Source organism: Centroberyx affinis, unplaced genomic scaffold (genome assembly GCF_046629955.1).
Source record: "Centroberyx affinis isolate AG114_WGS23_722 - 3 ecotype Tasmania unplaced genomic scaffold, CSIRO-AGI_Caff_v1 ptg002853l_1, whole genome shotgun sequence".
In the NCBI taxonomy this organism is placed as follows: domain Eukaryota; kingdom Metazoa; phylum Chordata; class Actinopteri; order Beryciformes; family Berycidae; genus Centroberyx; species Centroberyx affinis.
The window spans coordinates 348,714-375,034 of record NW_027280989.1 but is presented as its reverse complement, the minus strand read 5'-3'; the positions used below and the strand labels follow the sequence as shown (position 1 = coordinate 375,034).

Below are 26,321 nucleotides of genomic sequence, written 5' to 3'. Positions count from 1 at the left end.
GAGTCGATGCTGACTGCCTAATTCATTTTGATAGATCAAAGCGCCAAGGCAATAGCATTACTCGAGGGGACAGAGGATGGACCAATCCATAGTGCCTTGGAGAGCTCAGTGTGTGTGTGTGTGTGTGTGTGTGCGTGTGTGTGTGTGGGGGGGGTATGACTTAACTCACTTTCAGGGTTAATTGTCCCCAATTGGTAAAAAGCTGATTTTTGGGTCAGTGGTTAAGGTTAGGGTTAGGTTAAGGTTAGGGTAAGGGTTAGGTTTAGGCAAGTAGTGGTTATGGTTATGGTTAGGGAACGTCTCCAGGAAATGAATGTAAGTCTATGTAAATACCCCAAAAATGACATAAGTAAGACTGTGTGTGTGTGTGTGTGTGTGTGTGTGTGAGTGCATGCGTGTGTGCGTGTGTGCGTGCATCCAAGAAGCTTAGCCATCCTGTGTTGGCTGTGCTTTGTTTTTGTATAGTACACTCGACTCACGAGGCAGCATTGCACCCAGGTTATTTACGGCCAAGTACGTGACAGTGTTGTTTATTCCTCCCTAAGCACCGGGTTCACACTCATCGAGATATCACCCCCTTTCTGACCCCATATCTGCCTGATGAATAGAGGAGGAGGAGGATATCTGTACTGTAGAGACAGGCACTGATGTTGGCTATTTAACAAAACCGACCGAATCATGCGGATGTCACTGCAGATGGTCTGGTCTGTCATAGATGATGCGGGATAGATGAGTGGGTTTGAAAACGTGCTTTTCAGATCCATGCATGCTTTTCCTTTAGTGACTATTGCTTGGTGTGCGCTGTACACTGTATGGTATAAATCACTGCACTGGAATTTCAAACGGCTGATGGTGAGTGCATCAAATGAATTGTGGGACACATTGCTGGCAGCCTTGTTTACTGCTCACAACACTCTCTCACACACATACACACACACACACACAAATGTCTAAATTGAATTAAATACTGTTAAAATATTTTCACTGTCAAGTGCAATCGCATTATTTTGAGTAAACATTCAGCATGAGTATAACGCTCCGACTGCTTTGACCTCAGTGGCCCACTCAAATGTACCCACACACACACACACGCACACACTCGTGTGAATGCATAGACACATGTCTCTATTCCATTTTCTATACATATAAGCCTCATTGGCTCACTATGCAGATTGACTTTGCCCAGCTCTGAAGATTTTTTTCTACCATCCCATTAAGCAGGATTTATTGTTCCCCAAGAGCTCACTGCTCCATTACCTTTGAGAAAATGCCTAAAGAGTGTGTGTGTGTGTGTGTGTGTGTGTGTGTGTGTCTGTGTCTGTGTCTGTGTCTGTGTCTGTGTCTGTGTCTGTGTGTGTGTGTGCGTGCGCGCGTGTGTGTGTGTGTGGGTGGGTATGAATTTGTTTTTTAAGGATATAACATTAGTGCAAAGCTGGTGAATATCATGGTCATGATGATGGTTAGGATGATGGCAATGATTTTGCATCAACACTTGCACTTGAACTGAGCAGATACAACATCCAGTCCCGCTGGTCATTATCACACTGTAGATGCTTGTCATTAGTCTGAAAGAGAGAGAGTGAGCTTCTGGAACACTCTACCCAGTGCTGAGAGTCTGCATAGATGGTTTGATTTAATAAGGACATTAAAAAGCCTTATCTCCTGTCCTTAAGAGAAGGTCAGTGTGTCTAAAATAGCTGAAATGCTATGATAACAGTTTAGAGATAAGATATCTACTGAATACTAATGTAGAACAAAACTGTTTTGTGCTCATTTCACAGTCTATAAGTCACACTTGATTTTGTGGTCCATTGCCATGTTTATGAAGTTTGTTGCCAAAGATTCAGTTGATTTCATTGATCATTGCTTTTGATGATCTCTTTACAGTTCAGTGTGTGTTAGAGATAATTCCGTACTTCTGATTTAAGCTGCTGTGCTGTAGTGTATTCTCATTCCGCTATATTCTCATAATGCCTTGATACTTCTCGTTTTTGAGTTGAGTCTCCAGAAGCATCTCTTTAAGGTCTCCTGCCACATCTTCTGCGATGTTATAAGCATTTACCCTGCCTTCTGTTTTCACTGTTTTCTATCAAGACTGCACACACGCGAAGGCTCATATTGTCTGTGCAAGATCTTTGTAGAGAGACCTGTATCACCCGTCATGACTTTGGAATCGTTATAATTTTGACGAGGAGAATAGCTTAAGGTGTAACTTTGTTCTTGGGGTATGGGGGGGTCACCAAGGCCCTGTGGGTTCTGTGTTGCAGTGTCCTTGGAGTGGGAGCATATTAGCAGTCTCTCTCAGATCCTCTGGTGCACCTGCAATCTCCTGATGTTTAACCCTGGACTTCATTGGAGTGTTGCAGTGATTACAGGCCGTCCTGAGGGACATCGATTGTCCTGCTCCTCCTAGGCAAGCCCCACACAATGCTGACGAATGAACTCGTGGCCCTGCCAAGTCCAATTAACTGTCAGTGCCGCATCGACGAGCTCCTCCGTTTGTTGAGAGTGAAGAAAAACAAACTTTTAATCAAATTTGCCTCCGGGCCCTAGGGTATCTGGGGTTGTATTTTGCATTCCGCTCTGTTCTGTCTTGCCTGCAGTCGTGCCACCCCTCAGAAGGTTATATTGCATGTTGTTTGTGTGAGATAGCAGAATGCCCTGTACTTTACTTTAATGGCAATCCTATCTTTCCACTCTCTGTGGCTCCTGAATCATCCAGCCCTGGTATCTTAATATTATATAGGCACAAAGCTGAATGACAAAAGATTAAGAAGCTAGGTCAGCTCATTCTCCCACATAGGCATTGTTTTGCATTAAAACAGTGATTTGTTATGTGGAATAGAATCAGCGTCATTCACCATATATTGTAGATTTGGTGCCAGTTTAAAATCCACTTTGTTATCAGAACGTTTCTTTGTCCCTCACGCTTGTGTGCATGTCAGTGTCTGGAATGCCTATAAGCACCTTTGACTACTAGATCAATAAAGGCTTGGGTTACAATCTTGCAGAATAGTTTGTGTTTTTTCAAAGCATTACCATCTCCACAAATACCCTCTGCTAATTCTACCAAGGTCGAGATAAACAACTCTCCTCTTCTCTGATTAGAGTAATGCAGACATTAAAAGCCCAGAAATTCAATTAAATTGGTGGCTTTTGCCACAGAGGAAAAAGGGAAAGGACAGAACGCGAGAAGACGCTATCGCATTGCTTGGGCGTACTAAGTGGAACAAAGAGATGTAGCCTGGGATCTAAACATCGACAAAAGGGCATCTGGACGATAAGGATCAAAGGAAATTTTAGAGGGAATGTAATCACTACCAGACACATGGATACATTCATGAGGATCCAATCTGTGTTGTGCAGAAACTGTCCCAAAATTTGCAGCGAGGCTACAAAAAAACAAGGTCAAACCCAGTGCAACAGCCTTTTTTTTTTTTGAGGGGGTGGGGGGAGGTGGGAGGGGGTCAGTTGGAGCAGCCAAACACATGTTGGCTAATTCAATGTTAAGTCAGGTGAGAACAGCAGAACAGAGAACAGCACACCTACGAGAGTTCATCATGTCCTGCAGCTTGCACTTCATTAAGACTTTTCAATCGAGTTTAGATGGATAAAAGATAGAAAATGCTGACTTACTGGTTCAGGCACACGCATCCTCAAAGTGATGAATCCCCCCTGAGAAATTAGATTTGCAAAGAGACTTGACACCATGAGATTCTCCCAGCCTCTCACTTTAAACATTAGCCTGTATTATGATTCTGGAACTCACTTCCATTTCAAGCGTAGGCATACTGTAGTATGAATGACAAAATCGCCCTCCACCACAGAACAAAAAGAGGGTTCAGGTTCATGGATCAATATCGCTGGTCCTTGTCTTGACTCTGAAATAAGACTCTGAATGGAGAAGTATTTTTTTCTTTTATCTTCTATTTGTCCTTAAGATAGACAACTTCACTTTAATCAAAAGTGAACGATAATTAAATCTACTGTTGTTGTACTTAAGTATTTTGAACATTGTTTCCTCATTTACAGGCCCAGATTAACACAGTGTGGTGCCCTAGGGTGAAGTCACTTGAAGTGCTCCCCTCTGTCCACTTGACACGCAAAAAAGGGCAATTTACTATGCCAATAAAGATCATAGATTTACATTAACTTAAAGAGTACAGGCTCAACACACATACTGCAGACAAATGTAAGACAATGTACTAACCAACAAATTACTTGACACCATAGATTGACTTGAGCCTACAAATGCCATTTTAGGCTTTACACACAGAGCTATACTGTATCAAATTTGAATGCAACTCACATCAAAGACATCATGCTAAAAATCATTGTTTCCACCATAAATTTTCAAAGGCCTGAATGAAGACTAAATTCCAAACCATTACAGAGCATGACTAAAAAAATCATAATACAAAAAATTTTAAAAAATCATTAAACAGACATCTAATGCAACTTCAGCACCACGGACAAGGCCCCACATACCACCAAATAAAGCAAGCTCAATAACTGTAGCAATCATTTCAGGTGAGTTGATGTGACAGTGGGAACTGCAGAAGGTGAAAGGAGCAGCACATTGAGACAATGGGATGGACACCAACCATCCTTGCTGGTGATTTCACAACACAACACACCGGTTATTTGATGTGAGTTTGTTTAACGTGGCACGGCTTCCCGGGTGGGTGGGGTTCGCATTATTAAGCACTGTGATTGGCTCGAAGGTCCAAACACTGCCCAGTCGGCAAGGTTGGTGTAAAAACTAACCAAACCAGTTGTTTAAGCCACCAAATTTTTACTGCTCTGTATTTATTTTTTCAAAACTGGAACACGCGTTTTGTTGTCAGATTGACTCCCGGATTGCCGTTCCAGTGCGTTCTGGCCCCATGACACCCTCTCACTCTGTTTATAGAGTAGATAGATAGAGCGGCCCGCCCCACCAGGAAGTTTCCCGGTAGTCCCGATGGCCAGTCCATCCCTGAATGTATTGCAATGCGTAGGCTATTAGAAATTATGGTTGTTATAAGCATCACAAACCGCACATCCAGTTCAAAGAGAAAACCTTTCCACAAGCATCAACTCAACCAGTTCGTTCTTCACTCTTTTAAGTTGTGAAAAAGATCTCTCACCCTTACAGTTAGTAACAGGCAGGTTAAGAAAAGCCTGACTGCGGCAAACACACTTGGGAAAGTAGTTTTCAGCCTATCTTTTCTTAGCAGCTCCTCCAGTGAATGGGTTTTCTCTTACCGCACAAAATGCTTGAACTAGACAAATTCAAATGTGATGGGGAGGCGGGGGGGGGGGGGGCACCTACACACAATCACGATAGTTTCTCTTTATGCATATTCTTTTTTAGTATCAAAGGTTAATTTTGGCCGCGTATGCATTCCCCCCAGAGAGTAGGCCTAATATATAAAGAAAATATGACAAAGCTTATAAAGGTATAATTGTGGTTTGAATGTGTGGTGCCCCCCCCGACAAGGCAAATTGGCTAGTGCCCCCGGGCACTCGCCCGATGCGATATATGGATAATCTGGCCCACCTCATTTATAGTAAATGTCATGTTGATAGAAATTTGGGATTTACATCCCATGTTGACAGGTGCTGGAACCTCCTGTTCTCCCCAGCTGGCTTGATTCATTTCTCTGCTGCTTCTTTAATGCAACTATCAGACTGTCAGTGGGGGAGACTCTCTCTCTGTCTCTCTCTTTCACCTCTCTCTGTCTCTCTCTCTCTTTTTCTCTTTCTCTCTCTCTCTCTCTCTCTCTCTCTCTTTCTCTCCCTCAGACACACTTTTCTTTAATGCAACTATCAGACTGTCAGTGGGGGAGACTCTCTCTCTCTCTCTCTCTCTCACACACACACACACACACACACACACACACACACACACACACACATTCTTCTTCTCTCTAAGTTGCTGTTGTATACTTTTCACTTCACTTTGACTTTGAGAATTGGGAAGAATAATTCATGGGCCTAGCGAGTTTCAGAGACTGAAACACTGCTTTCAGAGCCAGCAGTTCATTTGAGATGAACTCCAGGATTTTCCTTTTTTGGAGAAGTCTCCGAAGGGTTTGCAGTATCCTAGAGAGATGATGGTATGAAGGGAAAGCCCTTAATCTACAGTTTTTCCATGTTAATCAAACGCAAGATGTTTTCCTGTCTCTGCCCTTTCATTTTGTGTATGCTACTTATCCATCCAGTACCAATGTTCTTCATACGTAATTTAGCATAATGCACTGCTGTGGTTTTCAAACTTGTGTGGACCAATATATTCAAATGGATATTTCTCAGGATCCAGTACTAATTTTGCAGGTTTTTGTATAGCCCTCTATACCACATTTGCTCTGTTTTTAGATCATTACCAATGACCCAGCAGTATTTTGCTCTATAATACAATTGTGGGAACATTGGATTTGCACAATTATGACATTTTTCAGGTTCTTTCTTGACAGCTAAGTTTAGATCATTAAAATGCACAGGAGAACTGAACATGATTGCACAGGTCAGCTTGAGTCGCTGGAGTCCAGTAGCAGGGTTTGTCTCTTAAATTTCCTCGTATGTCTGTCCACTGGCATTGCTGGTGGTCAGGCAGCTACCTGCTGAGAGGTAGAAACTCCTTCCAAGATTTATGGCTTCATGATGAGCATTTGCATAATGTTAGATCATTAAAAAGCAATTATCCCTCTGTGTGTGTGTGTGTGTGTGTGTGTGTGTGTGAGAGAGAGAGAGAGTATGCATGGAGTTGTGTCTGTGTGTGTGTGTGTGTGTGTGTGTGTGAGAGAGAGAGAGAGAGACTGAGAGAGAGAGTGTGTGCACGGAGTTGTGTCTGTGTGTGTGTGTGTGTGTGTGTTCTTGTAGTAGTGAGGGTAGTTCAGTAGGTGTGTGTTGCATTTTCCAGATTATTTGAGCAAACAGATTTCCGCCCTTAAACTAAATCATGTTTGTGTTTACAGTGAGGGACAGATCCATATGCTGTAACATGTAAGACACATAAAATCATTGGTTTGAGTAAACAGCTGTCATGCTGTGTTTACTCACATAATACTCTACGGAGAGAAATTGTAGAAGGCTTACAACAAAATGTAATGACTTTTGCTGCATTTGCATTCATACGCCTCTCCATGTCAGTTGACTGCCCCATAGGTTTTAGTGCTCACTGACTCCAATGTAATAACTTTGCTAGAAAAGTACAACTTATAATAATCAAACTGACAGATGGAAAGCATTATTTATAAACTCATAATTCATAGGACCTACTGAAGTTGTTGTTGAAGTTGTTTGTTTTGTTAAATTAGTTGTCTGCTCGTTGACTTGCACTTATTCTGAAACACACTCCTGGCAGAAAAAATCATTTGACCTCAGGAAACATGTAATTGTAGCAATGAAAATGTTGCATGTCCTCATTTTCCCAACTAGATTTTAGTTTCAAGATGGTGCGAAATATGGTTTACACTACAGTTTATCCTAGTGTTGCCATCTGCCTCCTCTATTTGGAAAGAATCAAACTTAGAGCCATTTGTAGTATTTGTACTGTACGTCCAGTCTCACATGAACCAGTCATTCTCCTGATAATATTTTCAATAGGGTTGTCCCATTATCTCTGTATGGGTTGGGCTGCGCTCTTCTTGTTTGATTATTTACTGTGTCATACCCTCATCATGTCACCTGATGAGTATAAAGGCCAGACTAACAGCTGTACTTATTCGCTAATTAACGGGCGCAGCTTTCTCAAGTTTAGCGGCTGATTTATTAAGATCACTTATGCAAATCAAGTCAGTCATAATTTTCCAATTAGAATACCTGAGGTGCAACCACGGTCCCACACGCCGCAGCCTTGCTCTCAGAACAATAGACAGTGCTGGTGAGACAGCAGACCGTGATTCCCCACTGTAGCTGGAGCAAGCCAGAGAACAAGAGACAAAGTTTTGCCACAAGTTTTGTCAGCGTGGGTACAGCATGATTCCTCTTGGTCCGAGGTTCCAGTTCATTTTATATTTCATCAAGCAATGTTGGCAATCTGTAATTTCTTTTAATGTCATCATCTGGCGTTTGAAAGAGAGTAATTCTCAGATGAACCACTGTCTTTCTTTTAAATTTCTTATTATTCTCTTTCTTATTGTCTCTCTCTGCATGTTGTGCCTTTGAACAAATAACACAGCAGCCATGGCTTCCTCGGGGTGAGAAGTTGAGACGTGTTTCCTCTGGGCATCGGTTTAGTAAATCGATGTGAGTGATCCATTTCAATAATCTCCTCCTCCAGTTTTGCGCCTTACTATTGCTGCTCCCAAAAATGCAAATTAATTGGGTCAAACAAGCCAAAAGTCTCCTGCCAGGTGTCGACCCCATTTCCACGCGCAAAATGCTTGTGCGCACAGAATCAGCACTTTTTACTCATGCAGCTGCGTTAGCGCAACCGCAGACACTGTGAGTTCTTTGACTTTATCATGATGCTGAAGGAAGCCCCCCTATGGACATTGTATGAACGTGCATCAATCTCCATATGTGACCACACCCCTCCTCCATCGACTGCTGTTGCCCCATGGCACATTCTGTTTCATCCTAATTAGAATTAATAATTGAAAATAGGAAATCAATGGGTGCAAATTAGGTGTGGTAACAATTGGTTTATTGGGTTGACATTGTCTCTTGAGCGGCCATGTTGTTGGTCATGACTGACCTGCTGTTGTGTGTATGGTGGTGGTGCAGCACAGTTTGTGGCTTTATTTATGTACAAGTCGCTGGGTATGGGAGAGTACTGTAGATAAACTTGCACCTCTGCTATGATTGCTTTCTTGTTGTTGTCCTGTGGCAAGGGAGCAAAGGGTTTGTTTTTTACAGGACAGGGTGAAGGGTAAATTATTAATTGGAAGGAGCAGTGGGCTGTGTAACAATTTGCTGATCCACACGCTTTCATGAGCCGTGTCAAGTTCTGTTGAACAAGCGACTGGTTTACTGCGTTGAGGCGAAAGCATCTCTCACAGCATGCATGCATTACTGCTCAACCTGGGCAGCTTTATTAGAAAGAGCACCCATTCTTTTAAGCAGTATCACACTTAAGTGCTTGTTGAGAATGCAGTGTGAGATGACCTGGCCCTGTCGGCCTTGGTCAACCTCGAGCTCTTAACTCTGTTAGAGCTGTGCTGCAGAGAAGCCCGCTGGCAGCTGCAGGGCTCTTATTGATCCAGGTTCACATCCTGAATAGTGGTTGGGCAAATGATCAGATCCTCCTTGGGATAAACACCCAGGCCAGACTTTTTAATCAGTAATGCATAGTCCTAAAAGAATTAAGTTATTCACTCATTAGTTTTGTGGTTCCAAATAGACAACAGTCACATCTTGTTACCTCTTATCCAGTTGCAGGGTGGTATCAGGAGGGAGCATATGGTGCATGGGGAAGGTGGAGTGGATTGGAAAGTCTCCATTGAGGAATTGAGCAGCAAACTCTCCTCAGAGAGTGTTTCTGTGTTGTGCTGGGAGGTTGGTCCTGCGCTTCTCTTTCCCCCAGGGGACTGTGAGCACACTAGGGCTCGGCTAAGATGAATTAGGGCAGGACAAACGACACGCCCCGCAGTAGGAGCTGCAGCACACTGTTATTCCAATTCAGCAGAACTGCCCCCATGACTATTGGCAGTTTCTTCTGTATATTTAGTAATACATTTATCAAGCTCACAGGGATGTATCTAAAATGTTTACTTGTCGTGTCTGGGCTTTCTGAGTGCTAATAAATAACAGTGTAATAAGTGTCAGCAGGATCTAGTGGGGACAGTGGGCCTGTCTTGTAGCATATTGGCAGTTTTTACAGCAGCAAGTTTAACAAAGCCGAGAGACATTTATCACTCAATGCAAATTTATCACTTTACGCAACAATCATCACTTTCCCACTAGGCCCTCATACCAGTCCTGTCTGCTTTTCACACTATTAGTCTGAGACACTGAGTCAGGGAGCTGTGATGAATAGCTGAATGTTGAGTCGGGCTTTTATTGAATAATTCCTATAACAAATTGCTGCTATTGACTGAAGAGGAGAATGTTACATATTCTTGTGTCAGCTAAACGGAAGACAGAATTGTTTCATTGTTCCTGATCATTTTAACATTTAAAAGCTCTGAAGAAAGAGCTTCTCTTTAAGTCATTTTGAAATGTGATGATGATTTGCCTGTATTCATTCTGTGCATGGACTGCAATTTGAAAATTCACATCTGTCAAGACAAAAAATGTCTGTATAAAGCAGGAATCACACAATATGAGTCTCAGTGGTGCACCGTTCTCATGAGGCAGTGCAGTGGACTCGTCAAGAAAATGAGTCATGCTGCTTTGCCTTGCCGCACGCTCTGCCAAAGAGTAAGTGAAGAGCAGAGACTCTCAGGAGCCAGGACATTTTGCCTCCTAATGTTTTGTATGTGTTAAGTTATTCCTCAGACACCCAGGTGTCAACAGTATGTTAATAATAGTTATGTGACAGTGAGTGATTCAGGCAGTGAGGAGTGAAGTTGGGCTGTGTGCCAGTCGTTCCAATAGCAGTAATGTGGTTTCGTTCTCTCCCAGTTAGAGTTGGCATGGCAGCGAGCCGCGGTGTAAAACATCCACCTCTGCCCACAGCTAATAGCCTGGTGGCCAGCATTTATCCAGCCATGATTCTAATCGAAGTATGCGTTTGCCCAATGTGCAGTTGAGTAAATTAAGTATAAAACTGTTGTGCTAGGATGCCATTTGAATAGAGAGAGATATTCCGTGTGTTTGTAAAGAGTTTGACTCAGGCCCTCATTTTGAATGTTGCTTTGAGAAGCTTATGGCAGCTTTTATGGCACAGGCTCCCGCTCATAGAGAACAGTCACAAACATTTTGCTGAAGAGGCCAAGTTCAGGAGAACTTGTCAGTCAGCTGGAGCTGGAGTCAGCTGCTGAAAGCTGTTTGGCTTTAATCCTGTTGCAGCCAGTCCTGTTCATGCAGACTTTTGAGCGCACTTCAAAGCTCAGCACCACCATGATGGCTCTCTCAGCCCGTTCTTTGGACATCACCTTCTGAAGTTTGCTATCTGCTGGTACCCCTTCAACATGATCTGTTTTGTTCCAGCCAGGGGGATTATACCCAATACCTTGGGATTGTCCCTGTGTGTGAGGTTATCCACAGTCCCACCGTTATGCATGATGAGCTCTGAGTGCCCAAGCTGGGTCCTGCATGTGTCCTCTGGTTAGGCTCACTGACCCCAGCCAGACCAGTTAATAGGGGTTGGATTGCAGGTTCTCTAGTCTCGGACTTGAGTGGGATTCACTGCCTACGCACCACAACCCACCGGGGGGGTCCTCATCCCCTCCCGCAACTGAGCTGCACTCTGCAGAAGCTGAAGTCTTCATGCTACATTTTACTTTTTTTGGCTGTTTCTCTCTGTTTTTGCCCACAGCACATCATGAACTCTGACTCCTTAATCACAGTTAAATGCTGTCAGAGCTGGGAAGTGAGAGGCTACTGTGTTAAGTTTGAGAACCTCTGTGTAGGAGAGAGACGGCGAGATAATGGGCTTTGCTCTGAATGTGCTGAGGCCTCTAACTGCAAGCTAAAGAAGGTTTAAGACTTCAAATGGTAACATTTGTTGAGCTCCTAAGCACTAGAAATGTCTGCAAATTAAGCTCTGGCTAGATTTTAGTTTATTTTTCTGTTGTGCCATTCTGGGTACTTTTTCACTCAATGAAAAATCACAGAGTTTTACTGACATCAGATTTTGAGTTGTACTTGGAATAAAATAAATTGCACTCGGTATCGGTGTGGTCAAAGTTTTTATAGGTTGAGGTGATGATGTCTCTAGCTAGGTAGGCGTTGCCTGTTAAGATGGTGGTTGTATTGTGCTGAGGGAACAGTGTTGAGTTGAGGGAGCGCTGATGAGTGCTGATAGACTGCTAAACCAAGTTGCAGCTAAACTGCTCATCCATTACCCCGTCCACCCGCACACACCTCAGATTTAATGTGCCAGGGTCGTTTGCGTGGCAGTAGCTCAACCTTCAGGGAACTCATTCATGCCAGACTGGAGGCCAGGAGCAGATTAGATCAAATCAATACCCGCCCCTGAGAGCCCTGTAATGTGGCCTCTAGCCTGTCCAACCAGAGAGGCAATACCGCACTGGTCCGGTGTTCCAGGACCCCCTTCAGGGCAGAGCTGTCTGAATCAGGGAAGGGCTGATCATCTTCCTGCTGTGTACCTGGCAAAAACAGGCTTCAGTGACGACCATGAAACAGGTTTCATTAAGCTCCCACTCCAGTTGATCACAGCTCTGGCAAAGAGAGAGCACACAGGGAGGGAGCCTAGTGTCTTTACATTTATAACTGAGTCTGTGATGATGTGAGAATCAATAATGGAATATTCAGTGTCCCGGTTGCTGTGCCAACCTGGATCTCAAGCTGGGCTTTTATGTGAGACAATACTGCTGTTACTGATCGAAAGACATAAGGCTATATCAATCACTTAAATCACCACTAGATCCACCGAACAACAATTACCCTGGTGAGAGTGACAACAGGATAGTACCCAGCCAGGCAGTGATTGTTCTTTCACATAAAAGCTAGTAGTACGTTTAACCTTGAGATTAGCTACTTGGTTTCAGTTTACAAGGCTTATTGAGTTTTCCTAAACAGATCCTGTCCCTTATGGCCTATGAGAATTGCTTGTTCAGAACGAGTATAAAATATACACTGTCTTTACACCATTCCCTAGGCTGCCACCTAGCATTGTCATTGAGCTAAACACATTAACACATGTAAGGCAATTAACTTATATCACTTTACCAATTTTCCTTAGTGCCAATTCTAGGTTTCGATGTGAAAGTCTAATCCTGCTGTGGATCGTTACTGAACAATGATGCTACTGGGGTTTCTGTATTTACACAGTGATCGCAGGGGATGAACATTGTCTCATCAAGTTATTATTCAGTCAAGCTTTACAAACTATTACTGTAAGTTCAATTCAATGACTGTCAGTTGAAAGTAGAGTTAGCAAAGTATGGAAAATGAGTATTCACAGACAGGGAGTTGCAGAAGTTATACAATTCAATTCAAACTAGTCCATACCCAGGGATGCGCGCGCCACAGCTACATGCAGACTTGCCAAAAATGTGCATAAACAGCGTAAATTTGGGAAAATGGAAAAAACAGCTTCGTCAGTCCCTGCCTATGCGAATGCTCAATGCCCATGTGCAGTTTCAGATTGATTGGCCAACCCATTGAGGAGCAAAATGGATGCAGACAGACAGACAGAAGGACAGAGTTTTCCACATTTTATAGTAGGATTCAATTAAAATTCCTTTATTGTCATTGCACAGAGTACAACGAAATTGAGTGGCAATCCTGATGGTGCATTCACACATAGCAAACAGCAATTAAAAAATAAAAAATTATACGGTTTCACTGTCTCCAGTGCCTCAAGGGTTCTCCTCCCGCTGCCCATTTGTGGACTGCCAACAGTGCTGCTTAGAAGTTGCAGCTGAAAAAGGTGTAAAAAGACGCACAACACAACAGACTGTAATATATGCAAAATAGCTCAGTCCTTGTGTTCTTAATCTTTGCATCCTCTTTTGCTCTTCTCTCTAGTCTCTGAGAGGTGTGAACAGCTTGCTCATTTGCTTCTCTTTTTTCAGATTAATTTGAGAGTGTTATTAGGACCTTTCCCTACAATGATAATATAATATATTCTTTACCAACTACTGACACCAGTAACAAAACTCTATTTTGTACCTTTCTGATTATTTTAATTAACTTTTTGGTAACACTTCCTTTTACAGTCACACACAGTCTTCATACAAATACCTGGGTGTGATGATAGATGCCACCCTATCATGGACTCCTCATATAGAATTTATTTGTAAGAAGATACAGCAGCGCATTTACTTTCTTCGTAGACTCAGATCTTTTGGAGCCAGTAGCCAGATTATTTTCCTGTTTTTTAAATCAGTTATTCAGAGTGTCATGTTGTACTGTTGTACGGCCTGGTTCAGCAGTCTATCTGTGAAACTTAAAACTAAACTATATAATCAAACCCAAATTTGTGCAAAGATTATTGGCCAACCTGTGGCACACTCCTTTCAAGCAGCTCACAACAAGAGCATGCTCAGACTTGCTAACAATATCTTCTTCTGACTCTTGTGACTATGACGAATTTCAGTGTAAACTGACAATAAATTTGTATCGTATCATATCGTATCGTATCATACTAAGTACTAGGAATTTATGAGGTATATACATGTTAAGAATAGTAAATTATCAAGTAATTACAGCTGTAACTAAGTTTAATATTTTTGCTGTTGGCATTAGCATCCTCTCTGGAAGACAAGGATATTGTTAGGGGACATATTATTTGCTTTTGGTAGGCTGCTGCCTATTACACATGTTTTTGATATGGTGCTAGTTACAGGCTGTTACAGGCTTACAGGTGTATTTTGTAACTCTTCTGAAAGACAAACGCATGTTAGGAGTTAGCTTGATTAAACAGTCTGTCTGGAAAACAACCATAATGTTAGAGGACATTATTTGCTTGGTAACACGTTACAATAAGGGTACACTAAGCTAAGGGTTAGTTAATGCTTAATAAGGGTTAGTTAATGCTTAATAAGCATTAACTAACCCTTAATTAATGTACCCTTATTGTAAAGTGCTACCATTTGCTTTTAGTAGGCTGCTAGCTCTCTATATATTTGTATGGCAGGAGCTTTCCTTAGTAACTTGTCTGGGATGCAGACAGGTTTGGTTATAGCTTGATTAATATTTTAGAAGGCTGATATTGACAGGAAATATACATTTTGTGTTACTGGGCCGCAAGAAGCTTTGTACTGTAAATACCAGCAGAGTGTTAGCTATGAAGTGCGGCAGGGTTGCTCAGTGGTTTGCACTGTCACCCCACAGCAAGAAGGTCCATGGTTTGATTCTTGAACCCCAGCCCCGGAGTTTACATGCTCTCCCGTGTTCACCTGTGACCCTGAGTAGAGATAAGCCAGTGAAGAAAATTAATGAATGTTAAGTATAGATTCTTTTATGTAGTACCTTTTCAGAACATATGTGGAATATGTTCACTTTAATTGAACTGAAAAGGAAATAAATTATAAAAGATATGGCAAGAGAGGAATTTCAGAATACCAACCTGATGTAGCACTATAAAAATGTAGGTTTCATGTAACATGAAACTAGAGGAAAAGTATATGCTCTCTTTCAGTTTGTGTGAGATCATTATTGATATAACAACAATATATTTATTCAGCTGTTATTTATAAGTATTTATCTACTTAGTCACAGATTAAATTACTTGGTATTTCACTATTCTTATCACTTATTTACCTGGTAAATACCTAGTATTTATAGGGTGAGTGTAAAAGGAATTGTTGCCAGCTTTTTTGGGGGGTATTTCTGTTTGGGTGTCTGTTAGTCTCCTGCCTGTGACAAAAGCGGGAGACCACACAGGAGTTTAAATGCCAAAAGAAGATTTATTTGCAAATTAAGCTAACATAAATTACCAAAAGGGTAAATGGGATGTGATAGCCAGTGAAATCAGTGGTGTGTGTGGTGCATGGCTGGGTGATAAGTACAGTCCAGGAGTGTTGTTTGGTGCGAAGCGAAAGCCACACCATATGCCAACCAAATGGGTGGATGCCTGTGGAGGGAGGGAGAGAGAGCGAATGTTTGGTACAGCCAGCTTTATAGACCTGAGCACAGATCTGTCCAGGTGAGCCCCATGAGCACTGACGAACCGTCTAATCACTGCCTGCCAGCCCTCTGCAACACAGCCAATGACGTTCAAGGAGGGCGAAGCAGGCGGGTCGCCCCAGAGTCCACAGCTAATACTGGCTGGTCCATTTAATAGCAGTGATATCATTCACTTGCATTCATTTGATGTATGCAAACTTAAAATTCAATGATTTATTGTTTTTTTCAATATTTTTTGTCTATATGTTTATATGTTTTTTGTTGTGGTTTTTCAAGAAGTAATTTTGGAATTTTTGGTGGGAGGCCGAAATGCCACTGGTGAATATACATACCAGGATAACAATGTATTAATGTAACAAGCAAATGTAACAAACAGTGTGACCTTTCTCCTCTCCTCTCCTCTCCTCTCCTCTCCTCTCCTCTCCTCTCCTCTCCTCTCCTCTCCTCTCCTCTCCTCTCCTCCATCTGATGTCACCTCTCTCTGTGCCCGCAGGCTGTGAGAGTGACTACTGGGGACCTCATTGCAGTAATCGGTGCCAGTGCCAAAACGGGGCTAAGTGTAACCCCATCACAGGTGCGTGTGTCTGCACTGATGGCTACCAGGGCTGGCGTTGTGAAGAGCCCTGTGAGCACGGTTACTATGGCAAGGCGTGCCAACTACCCTGCCAGTGCCTCAATGGTGCCACCTGCCACCATGAGACAGGAGAGTGCATCTGTGCACCAGGGTACACAGGGGCTTTGTGAGTATCAGCAACATATTTATCAGTTGCACACACTCCTCTGCAACTTTCTTTAGATGTCTATAAAACAGCATGTGTCATTTGTTGTAACAGCTTCAGTATTAGCTACAAAGGACGATATTGTTTCGGCAAAAAAAAAAGCCTTTATTATTTATTGGCTAATGCGTACACGTGTTGTAGCACATACATAGCCGTCCTCAGGGTGCAATAATATCAGCTCTGAGCATTCTTTTTTGATACAAACGCATCAGGATTGTCAGTGGCATACACAGCTGTTATGTGTCTGTGTCATTTTATATCTGTGGTGGCAGCTGTGGAGAACGGTGCCCTTCCGGTAGTCACGGGCCCCAGTGTGAGCAACGCTGTCCCTGTCAGAACGGAGGAACGTGTCATCACATCACTGGAGAGTGCTCCTGCCCCGCCGGATGGACGGTAGGTGATGAGGGAAGGTGGGAAGGCGAGAAGGAAAAGGGTTGATTAGGGCCTTACATCATCAGTGTCCTCAAAAAACTTTATATCTCTAATTTAGTCATCAGAGCAATGGCTAACATGTTGAGAAAAAGTAATATGACTGGAGGATTAATTAATCCAAGTTAAAATGCCTTGTAATTGGGTGAAAGTTCTTCTCAATTTCTGAAAAGCAGACTCTCTGGAGATACTGTGCACCGATGATATGAGAAGAACAGTTTGTTCTTAATCATTTTGTTGTCAGTTTTGTTCATTTGTGTTGGATATAGTAATTTTCTTTAAGTTGTTACCAAATGGGAGGAAGTGAGGCACATGCCAGAAATAAGTTATTGGGCAGGAAAAACCAAACACAAAATTGCTCTTACACTGATAAAACAATATATATTGTAAGAGTGTGCAGATCTAGTAGCCCTGCCATGGCTGGTATCAGTTGTGAGTAATGTGTCTTATCTGGTTCTCGGCTGGTTGTTTTCCACAGGGTTCGGTTTGTGCCCAGCCGTGCCAGTTTGGCAAGTATGGCATCAACTGCAGCAAGGACTGTTCCTGTCGTAACGGCGGGCTGTGTGACCACATCACTGGGCAGTGCCAGTGTGCAGCTGGCTTCAGTGGACGCAGGTACGCACTTCACACCCCTGCCGACAGAGTAGGACAGCTCAATTATTACACGGAAAAAAGCCTTCTGTGAAGAAACTTTTGTACTCTCACTTTGAAAATAGGTCAGAGAATGGCATGATTTATTGATATTGGTATTTAATGCATAGGGATGATTTCATGCAGACAGTTACACATTACACAGTTATTCATTGACCTATTCTCTTTGTTGACTTCAAAATGAGATACAAACCTGGCTGTTTCTTTAAAAGAGAAAAGAAATGCTAGAATAATCTCAACCTCAAGGTAAAGCAGCATTTATAAATGTCCATTAGTCAATTTGAAGGTGAATTGGAAGCTTTTAATAGGGGTGTTTATATTAAATTAATCTCCTACTTCATGCTGGCCAGCAAAGTTTCATGTCTTCAGCCTTCATCCTCCTCCACTGGCAGCCTGTCCATTGATCTCACCATGGGCTACATGCTGTTTGGATTCTGCTCATTAATTATAAGTAATGGGTTTATATTAAGACCTCATTGAAATCCACAGATCTTTTTAGTTCCCTGTGCCTGCCAGAGCAGCCCAGAGCAGCCTGGGTTTATTAGTTCAGCTAAAGCAATTGTCTCTTGGATGAAAACACTTCCTGGACAAGACCTTCCCTTTGCTTTATTATTTTGCAAAATTGCCCTCATTCATTTTGTCAGTGGCAGGTGAATTAACCTGCCAGGAATAATCTGATACTGTGTTAGCCCCCACCTACCCTTGTCTAGTATAATAATACCATTGTCCCCTGATAAGACTAAAGCCAAGGTAATTTAAACATGAAACATAACTCGCCCATTTTCTAATGTAATTGAGCTATTTGTAATAGCTTTGTTGGACTCTTGATACTCTGCCTGGGTTGTATATTTAAGTTAGTATATTTAAGTAGTAAAAATGCATTCTCAGGTCTCCTTTAGTGCTGCATGTGGAGAAACTCCCCAGCTCTAATTCTAATTAGACTATTGCCATGTATTGTATTGTATTGTATTGTATTGTATTGTATTGTATTGTATCATATTGTATTGTATTGTATTGTATTGTATTGTCCAACTCCTGCAGAGAGACACTAAAGCCCTGACTGCTAACAGCAGGGGGCATAGGGCTTCCCTCTCACCCCTTGTTACGCTTACTGATCATCAAATCATTTCAAATCAAATTAAATATTCAATATTTAGATGTTTTAATATTTAAAAAATAAACCTAGATTTTTATGATAGACAGATAGATAGATAGATAGATAGATAGACAGACAGACAGATAGATCGATAGATAGATAGATAGATAGATAGATAGATAGATAGATAGATAGATAGATAGATAGATAGAATTTATATATTATTATTAATTTTGTAGTTGTAGTAATAGTAGTAAACTCTTAGTAGTTGAAGTAGCAGCAGCAGGTGGTGGTGGTGAAGATGGTATTGGATCAATAATATACAACGTAAGATAATTATTATTTTTAGTTCTTTTCAAGTCTCTCCATTATGTACTTGAACAGTATAAAGTTTGTATCATTTTTTCAATTTATCATGTGGACCGTCTAGAGTTGCTTTTTTCCTTTTTAACAAGTAAAGGAGATCTGAATTGTACTTTACCATTCATGAATCTAATTTTTCTCATTGGGCTTGACATCGTTATACCGGCAATTCAAAAGATTGTGTTCTGGCTCTGTGCATTTCCCCTAGGTGCCAGGATGAGTGCCCAGTGGGCACATATGGCCCCCAGTGCAACCAGAGGTGTGACTGCCAGAACGGAGCCAAGTGTTACCATATCAATGGAGCCTGTCTGTGTGACACGGGGTTCAAAGGGCCTAATTGCCAGGAGAGGTTCTGTCCCCCAGGCCTCTACGGCCTAATCTGTGACAAGTACTGCCCATGTAACACCACCAACACTGTAAGGTAACTGAGACATCACTGCAAAGCCACACACACAGTTCTACAACTTCACTCTTACCGAGCCCTGAAGCGAACCCCCTCGTAGCTCCCTGTGAATAAAGACCTCTCCAACTCAATTTTGCCCCTTCTTAGTTCTAAAGCCAGCACACATTTAGAAGTCTGGACACCTCTTAGCCATGTCATGCAGTTAGCTTTTAATCGCGACCTTTGCCTCATTCATAATTCCTCAGCAGCATACATAGTTAATGCAATGTTAATGCTCTGATTCTGGCGGGACTTGGGCACCGACCATAGAAGTCATTACAGAATGAAGGAGAAAAGGGACACCTCATCTATCTGAAACAAGCACGTGGACACATAGATGGATGAATCGCTGTCGGCTGAAGAGTTTACAGTTTGACCCTGCTCAAGAAGTGTTGATACTCTCAGAGCTGAAACTTCATCTCCCTCTTTTTCTTTTTGTCTCTCTGTCTCTCTCACTCTCATGGTCTAGCTGCCACCCTCTTTCTGGTGAATGCACCTGTTCTGCGGGATGGGCAGGGCTTTACTGCAATGAGACTTGCCCGCCCGGCTACTATGGAGAAGCCTGCATGCTGCCGTGTAACTGTGCCAACGGAGCTGACTGCCATGGTGTCACAGGCTCCTGTATATGTGCCCCGGGGTTCATGGTGAGTCTCCATGTGGTCAGTCTTCCGACTATCACATACCCTCACTGCCATGTAGGAGCACAGACTAAGCACTAACTTGGTGATGTCAACACTACTCACAATTTTAGTTTTATCAGTTTGTAGTTGTGCTGTTGGTGACAAATTAATTTATAATAACACTGTCGTAGGTTAATTGTCATTGTAACCTTCATCGCAGTAATCTTTGTTACACTTATGAAGATTGGTAGATGCAATGTTAATAATGATATCCCATAACTGGATCGGTGTCGTAGCTGTAATCAAACATCCTGTGCTGTGAAGTAGTCCATCCTTTGAGTTTTACTTGCAGAGATTGGGATTTCACCTTCGATTTATATTTCATGTTATTTGTGGCAGTAGTAAAACGCTTGCGTCAGTGTGGCTTTAATGTACTGGAAGCGGTCCCAGTATCACTTTAGAAGCTTTCACACATGGAGGCAGAGGCAAGGTGAGACATTTTAATCCTGCCTCATTATGGATGTTCTCTATTGCACCACATGTTTGCAGTTTAAAGAAATGCTAAATGATTCCTTCTCTCGTACAACCCCTTACAGACATTAATAATAAATCGTGGTGTTGTGGAATGTATTTTACAAATTGGCCTAAACTTGTGGTCTCCGATAGAAGCTACGCTTTAGATCTGTATTCCTAGACCAATACTGAGAAAATTTTATCTTTGACCTATATATGTTTCGCTTTTAGCTTGTTTTTGCAGCTATATTGTCGCCTTTTACAAGTGTCAGATTAGTTGGGTAACTTCAATCAGTTTCTCCATTGTATTTCTTGTCCGCAATCTGAAGTTACAGAGCAACAGAGACCGAGAGGGTACATTTCTGCCAACATTACATTTCCGTGGAAATTGCCTGTGTCTTACAGCGGGCCACTGTGGTGAATTGAGCTACCTAGCGGGGCCACAGACTGTGTCTTAATTTGCTCCACCTGTTCTCTTTGGCGGATGCTGGGGAGGGCTGCCAGATCCATTAAACAGACCTAGAGGGCAGGAGCTGGATAGAAAAGGAGGCAGTCAGATGGGAGCAGACACACCTCATATGGAGGATTGTTGTGTGTGTCTGTGGAGGGAGGAGGAGGGGGGTGCACAGTCATGGTAGCTTCTGCTGTAAAACCTAGACACTGATTCTTTTAACAGAGCTGCTGCTGTGCAAACAACACAGATGGTTTGTTAGAAACGCAGAGCTATGATCACGGGTCCTATCGGTTAGCGTGTAACTTTGTCACATGCATGGCAGGTGGTCATTATCACACAGTTGGGCTTTTAAAATGTGTTTGATGACGATGTTGAGGACCCAGCTATGATTGTTGGTGAAGTCACATCCCCAGAGGACAGTTGATGGCGCACAGCCTCCCTGCTGCATCTTTGTTCTGGAGTCCCATCGGGGGGCAAACCAGCCCAAGTGTTGGAGCAGACTGAGCTCCTGCACGCTTGATTTAGCTCTAGTAATTGGACATGCTTTTTTTGACTGGGACAAAGTGATTACATGTTACCTTTTCAGCCATTGTCCTCTACAATCTGCAGCATGTACTCACTGTTTTCTGCATGAGATTTATAGTTTAGTTTCTACTGATTCTGTTGATTCTGCTGCATCTGAAATATGAATGTTAGAGACATTGATATGGACTCCAGTCTCCATTTGTAGGTGGTAAAAACAAATCATTTTCCTCCCTCTCAGGGCTTCCAAGCTTCATCAAAAGGTTCATAGGTTCATTTTCTGTCTTGCTGCATGAATTTTAAACCGCAGTCAACCATCCAGCAGTTAGATGAACTGTTAAGGAGTGAGACTGATTGGTAATTAGTGGTGCCATTTGCATCTAGTCTCAATGGGTACCAGGCTGATCAATGTTGTGTCAGTGAGAGGCATTCTGGAAAAAATGCTCGCCAATTACATTAAGATACTAATAGGTATGAATTTAGTGCCTTGGCCAAGGTCGACCTGGCTGTCTCTCAGCAGCTCAAGTCTAGTTCTGCTGCCTCCATTGGTTGCGTGGTTATGTAAGGTCCTGCTGCTCTCGTGCTATGGACTGACAGCCTGTGTATTAATAATGTCTCCCTGCATACAGGCTTCTATCCTTCTCAGCTCAGAAGGAATATGAATCAGTCGACTAATGAGAGAGCTGCCTATCCCCTCCTGAGAGAAAGTCCAACCACTGGTCTCTGTGCCATGAGGGTGAAACCAAGTGGAATCCGACGCAGCCATGGATGCAGCAAAATCCATGTGGTCATTTGTGGCTCAGTGACGTTTTATCCATGAGTCCAGTCACCAGTAAATTGCCTGCGCTCTGAAGACAGGCTGAAATCTCCCTCCCCCCCTATTCTGGTCTGACGAACTTCTCTCCGCACTTAACAACTGTAACAGAACTGCCATTGTTAGCAGTCTTGAAGCTGTCATTTTGAGCAGAACAAAGGTTATTGCAACCGATTGATAAAAATTTCATTCACAGACAGGCTCTTTTATGTGGTGCACGGGGAGGAGAGATGTTTTAAGATGTGTGTTCTGCCCCTGGCGTCCACTGGCACATCTCCTCCTGCCTCCTGTTTAAACTGAGTTCAAAATGATAATGAGAGCAGTGAGCAGCCGGCAGTCCCCCAGTGCTCTGGTGAGAGAAGCAAGACCCACTCAGGACTCCTCTGGGCCACTAATTGGAACTCTAAATCATTGTGTCACCTGTCACTCAAGGCAGGGCTTGGGAGAGAGGGTGTGGGAATCCATAGACAGACTGTGATCACCAGCTTGGGGAGAGACGGGGCTATTGGAGGTGCGCTGTGCTCAGCCTTTAAAGCAGAGAAATTCTAATGACAGCAGGCTATAGAGGACAGGGAAGGAGTACTCCATGTCCTTTACCAGATGGTTCACTTTAATGTGATGGTGAGGGACTTAATGGCTGCGCCAGCATGGCTGCCTATGTCCCATTGGTGAGCTCATTAGGGCTGTGAGAGTGGGCGGCTCTCTCTCTGGGACGACTCTGGGACCCAGACTTTCCCCTGATCCTTCCTCTCTGCCCTGCAGTTCAGCCGCTGTTGGTGGCCCCTATCATCTCCAGTCGTGTATCTAGAAAATCCCTGCTTTATCTTGTAGTATACTGTGTCATAGCTGAATCTTCCAACAGCCAATCAATTTTACAGTTGTTTTGCTCCTCATTCTGAGTCAGTACAGGTATGATCAATCTGGAAAAAAAAAAACGGCTCTATTGGCTTTTGCAGTGAACCTTCCCTCTCTTCCTGTTTGCTTCTGTTCAGACTAATGAACTACTATTTTAGTGGGGTCTCTCTGAGTCAGTGCTCATTGCCAGGTTGATTCCTTGCCTCTTGACTTTGCATTATTGCTACCACATCCACAGGGCGAGGACTGTGCTTCAATGTGTCCCACCGGTCTGTACGGACCAAGCTGCTTGTCCACCTGCTCCTGCCATAATCACGCCTCCTGCTCCCCCATAGACGGCTCCTGCATCTGCAGGGAAGGTACAGTATGACCGACTCATGGTACAGGTTCAAAACGGCAGACATCAACACCTGAGCTTTGTGAGATATGCAACACAATAGACTACTCTTTGTTTTTGTTTTTTTTCACACAGCAGTATGATATTCACACATTTTGCATAGTGATGGTTTGAATCCTCTTGCGATCTGTGCATGAGGATGTAACATAAAATCTGCCGTTGTTTTCCTCTGCATATCTCATAAAGCAATCAGATAACCCGTGTCCTCAATTTGTTAATTCTTTACTCACAATGTTACATTTTTTTTCTTCTAAAACAGTGGGATATTACACATGATCTCATAATAAACAATATTCTTGAGCTGAACTTTTGTGCCGTGTGAAGGCAGCACATTCTGAATCTATGTGTTATTGTGATATATCATTATTTTTTTTACCCAGATGTGTAAAATAGTGAAGCATTTATACTACAATGTACTTGCATCGAGAATACTTTGTGTATATAAATGCATTCAGTTTGATGCGTCACCTTCCTACACTCTCTCACCCCAGGCTGGCAGGGAGTGGACTGCTCCATCCTCTGTTCCAGTGGCACCTGGGGCCTCGGCTGTAACCAGACATGCCTGTGTGCCAACGGAGCCGCCTGTGACCCTATAGACGGCACCTGTACGTGTTCTCCTGGGTGGAGGGGAGAGCACTGTGACCAGTCCTGCCCTGTGAGTATGTCCTTTAACACGGAGGGCGCTGCAGTGAACCCTGTGGGCTGTGAACCTTTTAGAGCACAGTGTGAAAGGTTAACCACGAGTTTTTATTGTTGCTAGGATGGCACCTATGGGTTGGAGTGCCGTGAGCGCTGTGACTGCAGCCACGCTAATGGCTGTGACCCAGTCAGCGGCTATTGCCGGTGCTACGCAGGTTGGACAGGTCAGTACTGCTTTTATAGAACTGTAAACAAAGTAGGTTGAAACCTGGGAGCAGCAAATAAGCCCTGAGATATTCATCAAGCCCTGTTTATGTGTTATCTTCATCATCTGAATATCAAAAATGCTAGGTGCCAGTCAGGCATACTGATTTGCTAACACAAGAAGTTATGCTGAACCATTTATGGTTTGTGTTGTACAGTATGTTTACAGAATGTCTAATCAGTGCTCTGTTAATTAAATGTTCTATTTGTTTTGCCATTGAGCTGGGAGGTAATGTAAATGAGAGATGTTGAGAATTAGGCTCTAATTTGATTCACGTAGCAGACACATTGGGTGCTGGTATGTAATCATGCTCAGACTGCATCCACCATTGGTTATACACAACTGCTGAAGTGACTCACCAGATAAATATTTGGAGAATAAATCAGATCTTTCAATACTTTGGGCCACGTGATTTTCAAACAAAGCCTCCAATATTTCAGGCTTTGTTAATTCTTAAAAGTTCCACGTTGTCATGAAATCCAACTGAACCAGCTGTTATATTTATTCACTTAAGATAACAACAGTGAATCCGCTTTTACAGTCTTGATAGGCTCTCAGTTTGTGAGATATTACCACCTCCATACTCCTATTCACAGTTCTGAGTTAACATATGTCTGCTCTCTGTGTTTCTTGTCATTTCAAACATTTGCTTACAGGGAAAGAGCGGGAGGTAGGGAAGTGTGAATGTCACAGCAAGGGTGAGGATCATTATGCTCAAAAATGAAGCATTGCATCTGAATGTCAAATACAGGGGGCTAGCTGAGGACCTGGTCTCTGAGCCCGGGTGGAGAGGTGCAGTCGGGGAGGGAATAGATTCAGCAGGAAAGGTCAAGCCTGTGAGCTCACAGCGGCCCACTCTGCTCAGCCTCCTGAGCTTAGGGCATTTATTCTGGGAAACAATGTGGGTTTTATTATCTGCAAGAACGGATCCTGCAAAACGGGGCTCTCATGCTCTGAATCCTGCACAGGTCGGGACCATCTGTCAGCCTTAATTGAGTCACCGGGGTGCAGGGCTGGGGGCAGCATGCGGCCCAATGGGCTGGACCAACACACATACATAGGACTTGAATAGAGGCTTGACAATGGATTCTCTGAAGGAAGGAGCACCTAGAGAGAGGAAGATGTGGGATTCGTCACAGGACTGAGTCAGGGATGGAGGGATATGGCTATTTACAGAGACATGTGAGCTATTTTTTGTTCTGAACACTGTCATACTTCTGAACATGCTTGCTCCGTATGGCACCCTACTTTACTGCCATCTTGCTGTTTTGTTTTATTCTGGAGTTTCTGCACACTGTCTGGGTGTATGTGTGTGTGTGAAGGTAAGCGCTGGACATGCAGTGCTGTTGTGACCAACACAGTTGTTACTGAACTGTTGCAAGCCTGACATCAGCTACTAAAAGATTTAAAAGATTGTTTTGACGTAGACACTTGATGCCGGAGCCTCATCCTAGTTCGTGTTAAGTAGGACTTCGCCTTTTATCTCTGCAGAAACTCTATTCAAAGTCATAGAGAAGTAATATGTGCGAGTGTTTACATGCACTGCGCTCTCCTCCATGTGTGAGCACTGTAAGAGCATATGAGAGAGAGAGAGAGAGCGAGCGAGAGAGAGGTTTGCTTTGCTGTGCGCACTCTGTACAAATTGGATAGTGGGACCTCTGGCACTCCTCAGCAAAAAGCCTCCTTTGAAGAGACTTCAGTTCTGGCTTCTCAATCTTTCTTCTTCTCCCTCACCAGGCATCCAAAGCCCCTCTGTTTGTCACCATTAGACTCAAAAGTGTGATGCTCTCTTCGC

General features: G+C 43.0%; 1 protein-coding gene across 1 annotated transcript in view; it reads left to right on the top strand.

The window, feature by feature from the left end:
- The window catches only part of megf11 (multiple EGF-like-domains 11), a 49,233-nt gene that overhangs the window by 11,150 nt on the left and 11,762 nt on the right, over positions 1 to 26,321 (top strand). Inside the window, exons 5-12 of the mRNA XM_071536305.1 lie at positions 16,181 to 16,427; positions 16,739 to 16,859; positions 17,374 to 17,510; positions 19,214 to 19,426; positions 19,917 to 20,091; positions 23,464 to 23,584; positions 24,114 to 24,277; positions 24,383 to 24,485. Coding sequence (XP_071392406.1) covers positions 16,181 to 16,427; positions 16,739 to 16,859; positions 17,374 to 17,510; positions 19,214 to 19,426; positions 19,917 to 20,091; positions 23,464 to 23,584; positions 24,114 to 24,277; positions 24,383 to 24,485 — 1,281 coding nt within the window. The remainder of the gene's footprint in view (positions 1 to 16,180; positions 16,428 to 16,738; positions 16,860 to 17,373; positions 17,511 to 19,213; positions 19,427 to 19,916; positions 20,092 to 23,463; positions 23,585 to 24,113; positions 24,278 to 24,382; positions 24,486 to 26,321) is intronic.